General features: G+C 45.1%; 1 protein-coding gene across 3 annotated transcripts in view; it reads right to left on the bottom strand.

Moving 5' to 3' along the window:
- LOC135056400 (WASH complex subunit 2A-like) overlaps nt 1-3,448 on the bottom strand; it is a 189,983-nt gene extending 186,535 nt beyond the window's left edge. For all 3 annotated transcript variants that reach the window (XM_063961493.1, XM_063961495.1, XM_063961494.1), the window contains exons 1-3: nt 3,126-3,448; nt 1,831-1,995; nt 475-540 (exon numbers count right to left, since the gene is read on the bottom strand). In XM_063961493.1, coding sequence (XP_063817563.1) covers nt 475-540; nt 1,831-1,995; nt 3,126-3,236 — 342 coding nt within the window. In that variant the 5' untranslated portion in view covers nt 3,237-3,448. The remainder of the gene's footprint in view (nt 1-474; nt 541-1,830; nt 1,996-3,125) is intronic.
- Between the last annotated feature and the right edge of the window lie 15,690 nt (nt 3,449-19,138).

Here is a 19,138-nt window from a genome sequence, read left to right as displayed (position 1 = left end):
TGATTTAACTCTTTGGGCGTTATTCAAATGATACATCATGGCCAATCTCTCGCATATCTCCGGAACTCCGGGGGTAGCGAGCTGAAATGATTATACCACGCCCGTTAGCAGAAACAGAGAGGTGTGGAAGAGGGTGAAAAGAATTGAATACCGCTCTTTGTGTCCAAAATGTTACAGCAATTTCCAGACAGTGCATATGAACATATAGTGAAAAGAAGTAGAGATGATACGGTGTACATACAAATACAGATATTTCCTCCAGTGGATGACAGGAGAAATATCACTGGGAACTTATCCATACAGCTACTTAGAAGTATATAAAACATACAGTACATACAACTGCCAGTATAAAACCAGGCAGGATCCAGGTGAAGTCTAAATGCTATTCAGGTGGGAGAAGGCTATCTTATGGAGCAAGCGCCATTTAGGATGTAGTTCTTTAATTACTAATGAGTAAATGTAGATGATAGCTACCTGTTCAGGTTTCTCTCCTGGGTCAGACTTTACTATATGTTCTTCAACTTCTTCATCATACACTCTCTAAAAACAAAACAATGAAAAACAAATAATCAGCAACACTGAAACAGCAGCTGTACAGATAGCTAAACAGTCATACCAGCACTACTAAATGATGATCCACTGTACTCTGTAAATGTAAGTAACATAGGAGGACCATCCAATCGATACTGTTTTACCAGGCGGAGTTCCTTCTTCATAGCCGAGTTATTTGCGTGGGCTTACAGCACCTTCTTATGCATATATTACTATTTTTCTCCTTAAGCCATGTATTTCTATATTTAAGTAGAGGTTATTTCTGTTGTATCCAATCTCTGCATTGGATACAGTGCTGTCCTGATAGCAGATTTGGGTTGAATCTCAGGGCAATGGAAATAAACAGCTTTTATGCCTGATTATGGACGTACATGGCCAATAAACCCTTTTAGAATATGAAATGACTTTAATAAAGCTTAAATAAAGGCAAAGAACAGGTCAAGCAAAGATATTGGAAGGTGCTTCTCTAATTTTTTAAATGATAGAAGTTGTTCAGCATGTGGTGCTTACTTGTTCTGATCCTTGAGAGACCATTGTTATGTCTTATGACCTTGTCAATTGGGGTTCTGCATGCTGTCCACTGTCAGAAAGCTATATAGAAGACTTTGCTGGCAATGTAAAGGTATACTAGTACTCTTACTTAATTCTTCCTTTGTATTAATACTTCTAACTTTCAAAGGCTTTTGTGGTGTTTCTGACAACCAATAAACTGTTTGTATCTGCTTTCAAAAATCACTCATCTTGGATTTATTTCATTGTGGTCACCATATGATTACTGGAGCACCTTTTCCATGTGATTAGGAACAGTGGTTTGATGGAATACCTGCCTTATATACACTGAACCAGTGGGAAAGGCCTTGGACTCCTGCATCCATACAGTGGTGAAAGAAACCTGTGTGTGTCTATACTTCATCTTATTTAGGGGAGTGAACTGATTTTATCCGTGTACCCCGTTTTCTTCCCTCTCTCTTGCACGTATTGAGGACAGGAGAACAGAAAGGGATTTTACCCATCAAGATGAAGGAACTACACCTTCCCTATTACATAGGTCTATCTACTATATTTTTTGTGAATGTCTATTGCAAGTTGCTGTGGCTATGTAGGTACTTACCATTTATTAAACTGTAACACAAATCAATATTTAAACCATGTTACAGAGATTTAATGAAAGCACGAGCATAGTTGTAAGCTAATATCCACAATCTTTACTAGAACTACCAAAAAATGGTACATCATATGTATTGCTATATAATAAAAATAATAATAATTCATAGTTACATTTTCGATAAACTGGGTATTGGACAACATAAGGAAATCATTAAAGATATTGTGCAGCCGGCACTCCGTTGTTTTTGTTTCGCGGACCAGTCCATCCAGTTGTTTTTCAATATCGTGGGTTCTTGATATGGTCTGGTGGGAGAACTCTTTGAGAAAATGTAGGAGCTAAAACAAAAAATAAAAAGGTTGCTTATATGCGTTGACTTTATAGTGTTGGAAAGATCAAGATAATAAACAAAAGTCTAGGTATCCGTTTGGATGGTCGACCATGTTATGGTCGACAGTCATTAGGTCGACCACTATTAATCAACATTGACATGGTCGACATGGACGCATGGTCAACGTATGAAAATGGTCGCCACGTGAAAGGTCGACATGAGTTATTCACAATTTTTTCTTTTGGGGAACTTTTTCATACTTTACGATCCACGTGGACTACGATTGGGATCGGTACTCTGTGACGAACGCATCGGTAGCGGAGCGAGGCACCTTGCCCGAAGCATGGCGAGCGAAGCGAGCCATGCGAGGGGACGTTGTGCACTAATTGGGGTTCCCCATCACTTTACGCAGAAAACGACACCAAAAAAAGTAAAAAAACTCATGTCGACCTTTTCATGCATCGACCTTTCATGTGTCGACCATAACATGGTCGACCATTCATACTGGAACCAAAAGTCTAAAGATGGTAAAATAATTTTACTATTTCCCTTCTTATAAAATACAGAAAATTCCATAAATAAAAGGTGATTTACTGTATATACTAATATTTCTATATATAGTGCCAGAGTGGGTTCTGTATGATAGACCAGCGGGCGAAATGCTGGCGGTCACAATACAGACGGCAGCATCTTGATGTTTGAAATACAGACAGGGGTAATGTAAGTATGTCCCCCCCTCTTCCCTACCCCCTAACCCTCCCTTCCTGCAGCCTAACCTCCCCCCTGTGGTGCCTAACCCTAAGCTCCACTTTCCCTGGGAGGCACCTAAACCTAACCTCACACCTCCCTGAGATGACAGCTGTTAGGATTCCGGCGTCGGTCTCCTGACTCTGTCAGGAGTCTGGCGTTGGCATTCGGACAGGTGTCTGGTATTCTGCATCCCGCCAGAGTATTCTGTCGAGCTTTACAGTTGGCATAATAAGGAACTGTCACACAATGATTAGTTTGGTGTAATCCACCTTCTTCGTGTGAACATTTCTTAGCTAACCCAATGACTTGACATTTACTTTATCATCTTTTAACTAGAGAGCTGCACAGTGACTGTCACAGCAGGTCACACACACATACAGTACTCACCCCAGCATCGGCCCCAAGAGACCAGCTCTGGCTGCTTCTCCTGATCTCCTCCAGGGACCAGGGTCTCTCCCACACTGGCTCCTCTGCCGCTGAGCTCACATGGCCGTTCATGGCTGAGCCTTCGGGAACCACCGCTATTAGTCGCCCTTCAGGCGGCTAACGCAGCAGACGGGGTAGTCACGGACGAGCCGGAGCCAAGGACGTTACAGGCTAAGAACGACTTCTGACATCCCTGCTTGCTGCCTCTAGATTATCACAAACGCCATGTTGGAGCTCAGGTCAGGTGACATGCGTCATGTGACATGCTCAGATGACGTATTGGCTGCGTAGCGGTGAAAAGGAAGATTGTTAATGAAGGGGGAGAATGTTACTGTCAGCTGGTGAGGCGCATGTATGTACATTTGTAATCACATCACATTATACAGTATATCATGGGTGCATTTTACTGCCTTGTATCACTCTCAAATAACCAAATGTGCAAAGTAAAAATGGGTCACCAGCTCAGCTTAATATCCAAAAGAGATTATTTGTGCTGTGTCAGAATTTACATACTGTGGGGCAGATGTATTAACCTGGAGAAGGCATAAGGAAGTGATAAACCAGTGATATGTGCAAGGTGATACATGCACCAGCCAATCAGCTCCTAACTGTTAATTTACATATTGGAGCTGATTGGTTGGTGCGTGTATCACCTTGCATTTATCACTGGTTTATCACTTCCTTATGCCATCTTCAGGTTAATACATCTGCCCCTGTACCCAGGTTTCCTGCTGCACCTTCTGGGAGACAGAATGTGACATTGAACATTTTTGCATATATTTTGGATCTGATTTCATTGGCCAATAAAACTATTTGTTTGAAGTCACTGTTAACTACAGACATAGAAGCCTTCAGTGCCAATCAGTACAGTGGCAAACGCAGGATTTGCATGGGGGGGGGTTTCCAGAAATGGATGGAGCCAGGCACGGGGGTGAAGACTGAGGTGACCCAGTATATTCTGGCTCCGTAAAACTAGTGTGTGTGTGTGTGCGTGTGTTCTGTGGGCATCCGCACTGAGCTGCACATCTAAGATCCAAACAGATGTTGCTCAACTCCAAGGAACAGTTAATTCCAATAAACAGTCATTTGTGAAAGAGGGCCCTCACCAATTTTTTTTAAAAGGTCAAAGGTCATTTGTTAGCACATCATCAAGTCGACGTTTCGATCATATCCAAATGATCTTTGTCAAGACACCAAACGGTATTACAACCAGCAGGACACCAGGAGCAGCATGCTGGACGCCAGACAGCCATTAATTTTTTCTTGTCAGGGGGGGTTTCTGGGTGCTCAGAACCCCCCCCCCCCCTCCCCCTGCGTGCACCACTGCAGTAGTATGGAGGATGGAGCTGAAGAAGCACAGAGGTGCCACACATGCACAGGAGCACACTTGGGTTGGAGGTCATGCTGCGACGTGACTCTGACTCTATGGAGTCTTGGCAGCAGAGAAGTGGAGACAGCACGAATGGTTCTCCTCCAACAACACCTCCCTCACTCAAGGCTGTCTTAGGTTAGACGACTAACCAGTCCACATTTTGGAGTCTTCACCTGTAACCAAAAACCCAGGGTGATATAAGCAAACATATAATAACACTATAACAATAAAAATGCACTCCAGTCTGCATTTTAATAGAAAGGCATTTAGCACGTGACGACAAACCGTTGGCTAATCAGCAAGGTTCTTCTCACCAATCACATATTACCTTTGAAAGAGCTCCTGACCTGTGATTGATACTTATATCTGTAGTTTCAATTTCTGACATGCTTCCAGTTGTAGGTATACAGTTTCTAACATCACACGTCAATGGGGGTAATTCAGATCTGATCGCTGTTGTGCGTTTTTGCACAGCGGGCGATCAGCTCCAAACTGCGCAGGCAATGCACAGGCATATCGGACAACAACAAAGGGCATCGCCTGTCAGTGACGGGATGGTGCAAAAAATCTGTTCACACAGTCGTTCACAAAGTGATTGCAGGTAGTGTCCGGAAAAATACAGACATTCCCAAGCATTTTCAGGGATGGTGTTTGACGTCGTCTCTGGCTCCGATCACCCTGTTCTCATTGCACTGGAGGAGTAAGAAGGAAAATTGTGGCAGAGATCAGTTTACCTAGGTGCACTCTCCCCCCTTAAATAAATCTATTCTATGATATTTTTACTTTAATAATTTTTTATTTTTGTTTTATTACAAACATAAGGTACCAATGCCCACATGGAATGTCATCCTCTATTCATAATATCCCATATGGTATTATAATGGCCTGAATATTAGGCCATACAAAGGTAAATATTAAAAAAGATTTTTTATAGAAATAGAAAAACGTGAAATGAAGAAATGTTTATTAGACAGATTTCTGTCTTGTGTGAGAATAAGAATAAAATAAAATTCTTAAAACCAAATCGTGTGCTGCCTATTATATTTTATATATTTGATATCACTCTTATAATGTTCTAAGCTCCAATTATTTGTATGTATGCACAGTGGCGGAACTAGCGAGCGGTGGGCCCAGGTGCGACAAAATGCTTTGCCCCCCCCCCCCCCCACACACACACACATCCCCCCCCACACTCATCCCATCCAAGTCCACCCCTTCACCCCTGGAGAGGATCTGGTGAGGGGGACCTGCTCAGGGCCAGAGAAATGGATACCTAGCAACAGTGCCGTAACTAGACATTTTAGCACTGTGTGCAAGAAACGGCATCGGAGCCCCACTCCTGCATGCAAAACAGGGGCAGTGCGCGCCGTAGGCACGCGCAAAAATACATAGTGGCGTGGCTTCGTGGGGAAGGGGTGTGGCCACAAATAATACCAATTCATAAAACGGTGCACAGTAGTCTCCATTCTTCAAATTACGCCGCACAGTAGCACCACTACACCAGGTAGAGACCCTTTTACACCTTACAGCGGACAGATTCCTCTTTTTACACATTACAGCAGACAGTGTGCACTTTTTACACATAACGGCAGACAGCGTGCCCTTTTACACATAACGGCAGACAGCGTGCACTTTTTACACATAACGGCAGACAGCGTGCCCTTTTTACACATAACGGCAGACCGCGTGCCCTTGTTACACTTAGCGGCAGACAGCGTACACTTTTTACACATAACGGCAGACAGCGTGCCCTTTTTACACATAACGGCAGACCGCGTACACTTTTTACACATAACGGCAGACAGCGTGCCCTTGTTACACATTACGGCAGACAGCGTGCCCATTTATTACACATTACGGCAGACAGCGTCCCATTTTTACACATTATGGCAGACAGCGTCCCCTTATTACACATTACGGCAGACAGCGTCCCATTTTTTGCACATTACGGCAGGCAGATTCCCCATTTATTACACATTACGGCAGACAGCGTCCCATTTTTTGCACATTACGGCAGACAGCGTCCCATTTTTTGCACATTACGGCAGACAGCGTCCCATTTATTACACATTACGGCAGACAGCGTCCCATTTTTTGCACATTACGGCAGACTGCGTCCCATTTATTACACATTACGGCAGACAGCGTCCCCTTATTACACATTACGGCAGACAGCGTCCCATTTTTTGCACATTACGGCAGGCAGATTCCCCATTTATTACACATTACGGCAGACAGCGTCCCATTTTTTGCACATTACGGCAGACAGCGTCCCATTTATTACACATTACGGCAGACAGCGTCCCATTTATTACACATTACGGCAGACAGTATCCCATTTTTTACACATTATGGCAAACAGCGTTTCCCTTTTTTACACAATACGGCAGACTAGATAGATAGATAGAAAGATAGATAGATAGATAGATAGATAGATAGATAGATATACTTACCGTTTTCACTGGCTCAGGCTCCTCGTGCAGCTTCTGGCAGCCTTCTGGCAGGGGAGAAGAAGGAGGAGGGGGGTGGAGGAGGGAGCCGCAGCAGCGATGTGTAATTGGTAGAAGCGCTGCTGCTGCTGGCTCTCTCCTTTACCATAGGCCGCCCTCCGCCGCTGTGACTGCTGGGATGCGATGCGCATCCCAGCACCAGCAGTCACAGGCGGCGGAGGGCAGCCTATGGTAAAGGAGAGAGCCAGCAGCAGCAGCGCTTCTACCAATTACACAGCGCTGCTGCGGCTCCCTCCTCCACCCCCCTCCCCCCCCCCCACCCCCCCGTAGCCGGTGCGCATCCTCTCCTCGGCCTCGGCGGCGGCACACAGCGGGAGCCAGGTGGCATGTAATGAGTCAGTTTGACTCATTACATGCCGCTCTGGCTTTGGGCCCCTTCACAGTGGCGGGCCCCAGTGCAAGGCACTGCCTGCACTGCCGCTAGTTCCGCCTCTGTGTATGCACCTGATGAATATCAGTGTGCTGCTCTAGTATTAAACTTTATCTGAACAATGTATTCATTCCAAATGTACCGCACTTAAATTACATATAGCAGTGTGAAAAGAAATAAATATGAAAAATAACAATTTCTGTCCTGGTTTCAATGTTGATACTGTGTCTGCTTGTATTTATTTATTGATAAACAGTATTGTGTTTCAATCTCCCATTACTCTGTGTATACTGTTGACACTGTATCCACTAGTTCCTCTGACAGTAGTGAATTTCAATCACATTTCTCTGACGTCCTAGTGGATGCTGGGAACTCCGAAAGGACCATGGGGAATAGCGGCTCCGCAGGAGACTGGGCACAACTAAAGAAAGCTTTTAGGTCACCTGGTGTGCACTGGCTCCTTCCACTATGACCCTCCTCCAAGCCTCAGTTAGATTTTGTGCCCGGCCGAGGTTGGATGCACACTAGGGGCTCTCCTGAGCTTCTAAAAAGAAAGTATATAATTAGGTTTTTTATTTTACAGTGAGACCTGCTGGCAACAGGCTCACTGCAGCGAGGGACTAAGGGGAGAAGAAGCGAACCTACCTGCTTGCAGCTAGCTTGGGCTTCTTAGGCTACTGGACACCATTAGCTCCAGAGGGATCGACCGCATGGAACTGGCCTTGGTGTTCGGTCCCGGAGCCGCGCCGCCGTCCCCCTTACAGAGCCAGAAGCAAGAAGAGGTCCGGAAAATCGGCGGCAGAAGACATCAGTCTTCACCAAGGTAGCGCACAGCACTGCAGCTGTGCGCCATTGCTCCTCATACACACTTCACACTCCGGTCACTGAGGGTGCAGGGCGCTAGGGGGGGGCGCCCTGAGCTGCAATAAAAACACCTTGGCTGGCAAAAATACCACAATATATAGCCCCAGAGGCTATATATGTGATAATTACCCCTGCCAGAATCCATAAAAAAGCGGGAGAATAGTACGCGAAAAAGGGGCGGAGCTATCTCCTTCAGCACACTGGCGCCATTTCTCCCTCACAGCTCCGCTGGAAGGAAGCTCCCTGGCTCTCCCCTACAGTCTACACTACAGAAAAGGGTAAAAAAGAGAGGGGGGGCACTAAATTTAGGCGCAGTATATATAACAGCAGCTATAGGGGACATAATTCAGTTAGTCCCTGCATTATATAGCGCTCTGGTGTGTGCTGGCATACTCTCACTCTGTCTCCCCAAAGGGCTTTTGTGGGTCCTGTCCTCTGTTAGAGCATTCCCTGTGTGTGTGCGGTGTGTCGGTACGGCTGTGTCGACATGTTTGATGAGGATAATGATGTGGAGGCGGAGCAGATGCCTATAGAAGGGATGTCACCCCCTGCGGGGCAGACACCTGAGTGGATGGACTTATGGAAGGAATTGCGTGCACGTGTCGACTCCTTACACAAAAAATTTGACGACATGCCAAATGCGGGACAGCCGGCTTCTCAGCTCGTGCCTGTCCAGGCGTCTCAAAGGCCATCGGGGGCTCTAAAACGCCCGCTACCTCAGATGGCAGACGCGGATGTCGACACGGATACTGACACCAGTGTCGACGACGATGAGTCTAGTCTAATGTCCACTAAGGCCATTCGTTGCATGATTGAAGCAATGAAAGAGGTGTTACAAATTTCTGATATAAACCCAGGTACCACTAAAAAGGGTATTATGTTTGGGGAGAAAAAACTACCCGTAGTTTTCCCCCCATCAGAAGAATTAAAATGAAGTGTGTGAAGAAGCGTGGGCTTTCCCTGATAAAAGATTGGTAATCTCTAAGAAGTTACTAATGGCGTTCCCTTTCCCGCTAGAGGATAGGTCACGTTGGGAGACACCCCCTAGGGTGGATAAAGCGCTCACACGTTTGTCTAAAAAGGTGGCACTACCGTCTCCGGATACGGCCGCCCTCAAGGAACCTGCTGATAGAAAGCAGGAGGCGATCCTGAAGTCTGTATATACACACTCAGGCATTATACTTAGACCAGCTATTGCGTCAGCATGGATGTGCAGTGCTGCCGCTGCGTGGTCAGATTCCCTGTCAGAAAATATTGAAGATGCACAGAGGGAGATCTGCCGGCTGGCATCTAAAATAAGTGCATTGTCCATTTCTGCTAGGAGAGGCTTATGGACTCGCCAGTGGACAGGGGATGCAGATTCAAAAAGGCACATGGAAGTTTTGCCTTATAAGGGTGAGGAGTTATTTGGGGATGGTCTCTCGGACCTAGTTTCCACAGCAACTGCTGGGAAGTCAGCATTTTTACCCCATGTTCCCTCACAGCCTAAAAAGGCGCCGTTTTATCAGGTACAGTCCTTTCGGACTCAGAAAAACAGGCGTGGAAAAGGCGGGTCCTTTCTGTCCAGAGGCAGAGGTAGGGGAAAAAGGCTGCAACAAACAGCAGGTTCCCAGGAGCAAAAGTCCTCCCCCGCTTCTTCCAAGTCCGCCGCATGACGGTGGGGCTCCACAGGCGGAGCCAGGTACGGTGGGGGGCCGCCTCAAAAATTTCAGCGATCAGTGGGCTCGCTCACAGGTGGATCCCTGGATCCTGCAAATAGTATCTCAAGGGTACAAACTGGAATTCGAGGCATCTCCACCCCACCGGTTCCTAAAATCTGCCTTGCCGATTACTCCTTCAGACAGGGAGGCTGTGCTAGCGGCAATTCACAAGCTGTATTCCCAGCAGGTGATAATCAAGGTGCCCCTACTTCAACAAGGACGGGGTTACTATTCCACACTGTTTGTGGTACCGAAACCGGACGGTTCGGTGAGACCCATTTTAAATTTGAAATCCTTGAACACATACATAAAAAAATTCAAGTTCAAGATGGAATCGCTCAGGGCGGTTATTGCAAGCCTGGACGAGGGGGATTACATGGTATCACTGGACATCAAGGATGCTTACCTGCATGTCCCCATTTACTATCCTCACCAGGAGTACCTCAGATTTGTGGTACAGGATTGCCATTACCAATTCCAGACGCTGCCGTTTGGACTCTCCACGGCACCGAGGGTGTTTACCAAGGTAATGGCGGAAATGATGATACTCCTTCGAAGAAAGGGAGTTTTAATTATCCCGTACTTGGACGATCTCCTAATAAAGGCGAGGTCCAAGGAGCAGTTATTGGTGGGAGTAGCACTATCTCACGAGGTGCTACACCAGCACGGTTGGATTCTGAATATTCCAAAATCACAGCTGGTTCCGACGACACGTCTACTGTTCCTGGGTATGATTCTGGATACAGTCCAGAAAAAAGTGTTTCTCCCGGAGGAGAAAGCCAAGGAGCTGTCATCTCTAGTCAGAGACCTCCTGAAACCAAAACAGGTATCGGTGCATCACTGCACACGGGTCCTGGGAAAGATGGTGGCTTCTTACGAAGCAATTCCTTTCGGCAGGTTCCATGCCAGAATCTTTCAGTGGGACCTGTTGGACCAATGGTCCGGATCGCATCTTCAGATGCATCGCCTAATAACCCTGTCTCCAAGAACCAGGGTGTCTCTGCTGTGGTGGCTGCAGAGTGCTCATCTTCTAGAGGGCCGCAGATTCGGCATACAGGACTGGGTCCTGGTGACCACTGATGCCAGCCTTCGAGGCTGGGGGGCAGTCACACAGGGAAGAAACTTCCAAGGACTATGGTCGAGTCAGGAGACTTCCCTACACATAAATATTCTGGAACTAAGGGCCATTTACAATGCCCTAAGTCAGGCAAAATCCCTGCTTCTACACCAGCCGGTACTGATCCAGTCAGACAACATCACGGCAGTCGCCCATGTAAAACGACAGGGCGGCACAAGAAGCAGGATGGCAATGGCAGAAGCCACAAGGATTCTCCGATGGGCGGAAAATCACGTACTAGCACTGTCAGCAGTGTTCATTCCGGGAGTGGACAACTGGGAAGCAGACTTTCTCAGCAGGCACGACCTCCACCCGGGAGAGTGGGGACTTCATCCAGAAGTCTTCACGCTGATTGTAAATCGATGGGAACGGCCACAGGTGGACATGATGGCGTCCCGCCTAAACAAAAAACTAGAGAGATATTGCGCCAGGTCAAGGGACCCTCAGGCGATAGCTGTGGACGCTCTAGTGACACCGTGGGTGTACCAGTCAGTTTATGTGTTCCCTCCTCTGCCTCTCATACCAAGGGTACTGAGAATAATAAGAAAACGAGGAGTAAGAACAATACTCGTGGTTCCGGATTGGCCAAGAAGACTTACCACGGCTGCGTTTGACGGCATGGTGGTTGAACGCCGGATCCTGAAGGAAAAGGGCATTCCGGAGGAAGTCATTCCTACGCTGATTAAAGCCAGAAAAGATGTAACTGCAAAGCATTATCACCGCATATGGCGGAAATATGTTGCTTGGTTTGAGGCCAAAAAGGCCCCAACAGAGGAATTTCAACTAGGTCGATTTCTGCATTTCCTGCAAGCAGGAGTGACTATGGGCCTGAAATTAGGCTCCATTAAGGTACAGATCTCGGCTCTGTCGATTTTCTTCCAAAAAAAACTAGCTTCACTACCTGAAGTTCAGACGTTTGTGAAAGGAGTGCTGCATATTCAGCCCCCCGTTTGTGCTTCCAGTGGCACCTTGGGATCTCAACGTGGTGTTGAGTTTCTTAAAATCACATTGGTTTGAGCCACTTAAAACCGTGGATCTAAAATATCTCACGTGGAAAGTGGTCATGTTATTGGCCTTGGCTTCAGCCAGGCGTGTGTCAGAATTGGCAGCTTTGTCATGTAAAAGCCCTTATCTGATTTTCCATATGGATAGGGTGGAATTGAGGACTCGTCCTCAGTTTCTCCCTAAGGTGGTATCAGCTTTTCACTTGAACCAACCTATGGTGGTGCCTGCGGCTACTAGGGACTTGGAGGATTCCAAGTTACTGGACGTAGTCAGGGCCTTGAAAATTTATGTTTCCAGGACGGCTAGAGTCAGGAAAACTGACTCGCTATTTATCCTGTATGCACCCAACAAACTGGGTGCTCCTGCTTCTAAGCAGACTATTGCTCGCTGGATTTGTAGCACAATTCAGCTGGCGCATTCTGCGGCTGGACTGCCGCATCCTAAATCAGTAAACGCCCATTCCACAAGGAAGGTGGGCTCATCTTGGGCGGCTGCCCGAGGGGTCTCAGCTTTACAACTTTGCCGAGCTGCTACTTGGTCAGGGGCAAACACGTTTGCAAAATTCTACAAATTTGATACCCTGGCTGAGGAGGACCTTGAGTTCTCTCATTCGGTGCTGCAGAGTCATCCGCACTCTCCCGCCCGTTTGGGAGCTTTGGTATAATCCCCATGGTCCTTTCGGAGTTCCCAGCATCCACTAGGACGTCAGAGAAAATAAGATTTTACTCACCGGTAAATCTATTTCTCGTAGTCCGTAGTGGATGCTGGGCGCCCATCCCAAGTGCGGATTGTCTGCAATACTTGTACATAGTTATTGTTAACTAAAGGGTTATTGTTGAGCCATCTGTTGAGAGGCTCAGTTGTTTTCATACTGTTAAACTGGGTATAGTATCACGAGTTATACGGTGTGATTGGTGTGGCTGGTAGGAGTCTTACCCGGGATTCAAAATACTTCCTTATTATGTCAGCTCGTCCGGGCACAGTGTCCTAACTGAGGCTTGGAGGAGGGTCATAGTGGGAGGAGCCAGTGCAAACCAGGTGACCTAAAAGCTTTCTTTAGTTGTGCCCAGTCTCCTGCGGAGCCGCTATTCCCCATGGTCCTTTCGGAGTTCCCAGCATCCACTACGGACTACGAGAAATAGATTTACCGGTGAGTAAAATCTTATTATTGCTTTATGTGCTGTGACTGGCAACAAATGTTGCTATTATGTGTCAGTATGAATTCTTGGCAATCTGCCAGTCTTCCTATGCTGCACAGAAATGAAGTTGTGATTGCTTCTTGCTCTTTAACCATGAAAAATATATATTGAAGTGTTCCCCCTCGGTGATGTGATATCAATAACTGCTTCTTATGACCAGGATTAGTACTGGGGAATAGAATTCACAAATCCCCTCATCTCACACTATTTACGTAAATTCAATCATTTATATCCCGCAGTTATATTCTGCATGCATATGTGGGGATGAGGGTTACGATAAGTTGTTGATCCCTGCTGAATCACACCAGCACTTCTGGGTTATTAAAGAACGGGGCTATGTCAGAAAATAGCATACAGTCAGTATAGAGGTGGGTTTACTTTCTTATATGTGAAGCCCACCGATTGGCATACTCCGCATAATTTATTATATATTTAGCAAGACGATACACATTTCTGACTGCCTAAATGTAATCATATGATCCTCCTGCCCTCCTCCTATGATCACATATCACCCTGCATAGCAATCTCCGGGTAACACTTCCTTTATATATATATAGAGCCCAGAAGAAGCTCTAACAAAGAGCAAAATGTGCATTGGTTTAGCCGTGCGCCGCTAATGTGTTGGTTCCTAAGCTCCTAATTGATCTACCGATGTACCGTACATTTATGTGATAGCTTTGTACCTGAAGAAAATATATATATATATATATAAAGGAAGTGTTACCCGGAGATTGCTATGCAGGGTGATATGTGATCATAGGAGGAGGGCAGGAGGATCATATGATTACATTTAGGCAGTCAGAAATGTGTATCGTCTTGCTAAATATATAATAAATTATGCGGAGTATGCCAATCGGTGGGCTTCACATATAAGAAAGTAAACCCACCTCTATACTGACTGTATGCTATTTTCTGACATAGCCCCGTTCTTAAATAACCCAGAAGTGCTTGTGTGATTCAGCAGGGATCAACAACTTATCGTAACCCTCATCCCCACATATGCATGCAGAATATAACTGCGGGATATAAATGATTGAATTTACGTAAATAGTGTGAGATGAGGGGATTTGTGAATTCTATTCCCCAGTACTAATCCTGGTCATAAGAAGCAGTTATTGATATCACATCACCGAGGGGGAACACTTCAATATATATTTTTCATGGTTAAAGAGCAAGAAGCAATCACAACTTCATTTCTGTGCAGCATAGGAAGACTGGCAGATTGCCAAGAATTCATACTGACACATAATAGCAACATTTGTTGCCAGTCACAGCACATAAAGCAATATGTGATTGAAATTCACTACTGTCAGAGGAACTAGTGGATACAGTGTCAACAGTATACACAGAGTAATGGGAGATTGAAACACAATACTGTTTATCAATAAATAAATACAAGCAGACACAGTATCAACATTGAAACCTGGACAGAAATTTTTATTTTTCATATTTATTTCTTTTCACACTGCTATATGTAATTTAAGTGCGGTACATTTGGAATGAATACATTGTTCAGATAAAGTTTAATACTAGAGCAGCACACTGATATTCATCAGGTGCATACATACAAATAATTGGAGCTTAGAACACTTATACTCATTATAAGAGTGATATCAAATATATAAAATATAATAGGCGGCACACGATTTGGTTTTAAGAATTTTATTTTATTCTTATTCTCACACAAGACAGAAATCTGTCTAATAAACATTTCTTCTTTTCACGTTTTTCTATTTCTATAAAAAGTCTTTTTTAATATTTCGCTTTGTATGGCCTAATATTCAGGCCATTATAATACCATATGGGATATTATGAATAGAGGATGACATTCCATGTGGGCATTGGTACCTTATGTTTGTAATAAAACAAAAATAAAAAATTATTAAAGTAAAAATATCATAGAATAGATTTATTTAAGGGGGGAGAGTGCACCTAGGTAAACTGATCTCTGCCACAATTTTCCTTCTTTGTATACATTTTCAGATCAGTAGGTAGCACCAGCGTCAAAATTTGAATATTCAATGGAAATTTAACGCTTAACCCCTTATATTAACATTCATTCATTTATTATTAGTTCTGGTGCGGGATTTTCTCTTTCGAAACTGGAGGAGTAAGTCCTGGATTGCGCACAGACTGCACAAACTGATTTTTTGCCGCTCAACTACACATGCGATCGCACACTTGCACAGAAAATTTACACTCCCCCTGCAGGCGGTGACTATCTGATCGCAGGACAGCAAAATTAGCAGCCCAGAGATCAGATCTGAATTGGTCCCAATGTCTGGATTTGCAGCTGGGCTCAACGATGGAGGCTGTGTGATGAAAACTAGTAGGTTTAATAACGCTTCTTCTTAGATGTGGTAAATGGAACTTGTTTATTGAACACATGGGAAACAAAATTTGATAGAACACAATGCACAGTCTCTGATTATCAGCTGGGCTGGTAGAAATGTGTGACACTCTGCTGAAGTGTCACAGACTTTAACAGGAATACGTTTCGGTAGCAACTCAGAATTCAGTAGATGTATACACCCATACATTAATTTTACAATTGCCTTTCAGTATTTTATTGTACTGGAACTATTCTGCTAAGCATTTTCTCCACTGAAAGAACTTGGAAAGGGTTATCACAAACAATTAAAATGCAAATTACAAAGTAAAACGTCACTGAGTAAATCTTAGCAATCTACATACAAAACAAAGGAAAACAGTCACTTAAGAAATACAATTGGGGCCCTGTGTACCTTTATAATGTTCTGCCAACTGAGCTGAGTTTATAGTGCACTTTAAGTTATTCTCCTGGGATCGGTCATTAGAAATCCAAAATGAAGGTAGTAACGCTACAGGAGTAATTCCAGAGAACTGGAAAAGAGCGAACGTAGTCCCACTGCACAAAAGTGGAAGCAAGGAAGAGGCAAACACCTACCGACCAGTGAACCTTACATCAGTAGTAGGGAAATTGGTGGAAACACTCTTAAAAGAAAGAGTTGTAGATTATCTGAAATCAAGCAATTTACAGGATCCCAAACAGCATGGATTCACTGGGGGGGAGATTATGTCAAACAAACTTTTATTGACATTTTTGACTGTGTGACTAAACTAATAGATAAAGGTGGAGCCATAGCTATAGCTTTTCTAGACTTTAGTAAGGCTTTTGACACTTTCCCACATCGCAGACTGCTAAATAAACTCGAAAACCTTGGGATTGGATATTAAAATGGTTGAATGGATAAAATCTTGGTTGCAGGATAGAAAACAGAGAGGTGTAGTAAATGGAGTGCATTCACAGGAGGGAAATGTTATCAGTGTAGTACCCCAGGGATCTGTACTTGGACCAGTGATTTTTTATATCTTTATTGGTGACATTGCAAATGGCATTGAAGGGAAAGTATGCTTTTTGCAGATGACACAAAGGTATGCCACAGGGTAGACACACCAGGAGGGGTAAAACAAATGATTGAGGATCTAGGTAGACTAGAGGAATGGTCAAGAGCACGGCAATTACAATTTAATGCCAAAAAATGCAAAATCATGCAAAAATCCAAAAGCTAAATATATTATTAATGGCACTATACTGGAAACTACTGAGGAGGAAAGGGATCTAGGAGTCACTATTTCAGATGACTTAAGGCAGGTAATCAATATAACAAAGCAATGAGGAAGGCTAGTCAGATGCTTGGTTGCATAGGGAGAGGACTCAGCAGCAGAAAATAGGATTTTAATTGCCTACCGGTAAATCCTTTTCTCATGGATCCCCAGTATCCTCTACGGACTACGAGAAAAGGATTTACCGGTAGGTAATTAAAATCCTATTTTCTCTTGCATCCTAGAGGATACTGGGGATCCATTTAGTACCATGGGGAAGTACCAAAGCTCCCAAACCGGGTGGGAGAGTGCTGAGGTTCCTGCAGAACTGATTGACCAAACTGAAGGTCCTCAGAGGCCAAGGTATCGAACTTGTAGAACTTAGCAAACGTGTTCGAACCTGACCAAGTAGCTGTTCGGCAGAGCTGTAAAGCCGAGACACTCCGGGCAGCCGCCCAAGAAGAACCCACCGACCTAGTAGAGTGGGCCTGTACAGATTTTGGAACCGGCAATCCTGCCGTGGAATAAGCATGCTGGATAGTGAATCTGATCCAGCGTGCAATGGACTGCTTTGAAGCAGGACACCCAATCTTATTGGAATCGTAAAGAACAAACAGCGAGTCTGACTTCCTGTGACGAGCTGTTTGCTTTACATACACCTTCAAAGCCCTCACAACAGCCAAAGACTTTGAAGTAGCAGAGGTGTCGGTTACAACCGGAACCACAAAAGGTTGGTTGATGTGAAACGCAGACACCACTTTAGGAAGAAATTGATGACGAGTTCTGAGTTCAGCTCTGTCTTCATGGAAAATTAATTATGGGCTTTTGTGAGACAACACCCCCAGCTCCGACACATGTCTTGCTGAAGCCAAGGCCAACAGTATGACAGTCTTCCACGTAAGGCACTTTATGTTAACCTCCTGTAACGGATCAAACCAGTCCGATTGGAGGAACTGCAACACCAAATTGAGATCCCAAGGAGGCACAAAGGGAGGTTAGATGTGCAGCACACCTTTCAAGAACATCTGGACCTCAGGAATAGAAGCCAATTGTTTCTGAAAGAAAATGGACAAGGCAGAAATCTGGACTTTCATAGAGCCCAAACGTAGGCCCACATCCACACCTGATTGGAGAAAAAGTAGGAAACGTCCCAGATGAAATTCCATCGCAGAAAAATTTCTGCTCTCACACCAAGAGACGTATATCTTCCAAATACGGTGGTAATGTTTCGACGTTACTCCCTTTCTTGCTTGGATCATAGTCGGGATAACCTTGTCAGGGATCCCTCTCCCGGCTAGAATCAGCCATTCAACTTCCATGCCGTTAAACATAGTGCAGTAAGTCTTGATAGACGAACGGGCCCTGTTGCAGAAGATACTCGCGAAGAGGTAGAGGCCACGGATCTTCGAGGAGCATCTCCAGAAGATCCGCTTACCAGGCACATACTTATTGGCCAGTCTGGAGCAATGAGAATTGCTTGAACCTTTTCCCTTTTTATTCTCTTTAGAATTCTTGGCATCAGAGGAAGTGGAGGAAACACGTACACCATCTGATAGACCCATGGAGTCGTCAAAGCGTCTACTGCCACTGCCTGTGGGTCTCCCGATCTGGAACAATACCGCTTGAGCTTCTTGTTGAGATGAGAGGCCATCATGTCGATTTGTGGATATCCCCATCGACTTGTCAAGCACCTGAACAACTCCGGGTGAAGGCCCCACTCCCCCGTGTGCAGGTCATGTCTGCTGAGGAAGTCTGCTTCCCAGTTGTCTACTCCAGGAATCAAGACCGCTGACAATGCCACAGCGTGGTTTTTCTGCCCAGAGGAGAATTCTTGACACCTCTAACATTGCTGCTCTACTTTTCGTTCCGCCCTGTCGGTTAATGTACTCTACTGCCATCACATTGTCCGACTGGACCTGAATGGCCCGATCCTGAAGAAGATATGAGGCATGCAGAAGGGCGTTGTATATGGCCCTGAGTTCCAAAATGTTGATTGGAAGGACAACTTCCTGGCTTGACAATCTGCCTTGTAACTGCACTCCCTGGGTAACTGCTTCCCAACCTCTGAGACTTGTGTCTGTGGTTATCAGAATCCAATTCTGAATTCTGAACCTCCGACCCTCAACACAGTGAGAAGTCTGTAGCCACCACAGAAGGGAGATCCTGGTTTTTGGCTACAGACGGATCCTCTGGTGCATGTGAAGATGCGATCCGGACCATTTGTCCAACAGATCGAGCTGGAAGGGTCTTGC

This window comes from Pseudophryne corroboree, chromosome 3 (genome assembly GCF_028390025.1).
Source record: "Pseudophryne corroboree isolate aPseCor3 chromosome 3, aPseCor3.hap2, whole genome shotgun sequence".
Taxonomy (NCBI): Eukaryota; Metazoa; Chordata; class Amphibia; order Anura; family Myobatrachidae; genus Pseudophryne; species Pseudophryne corroboree.
This window is presented reverse-complemented; position numbering and strand designations above follow the sequence as displayed.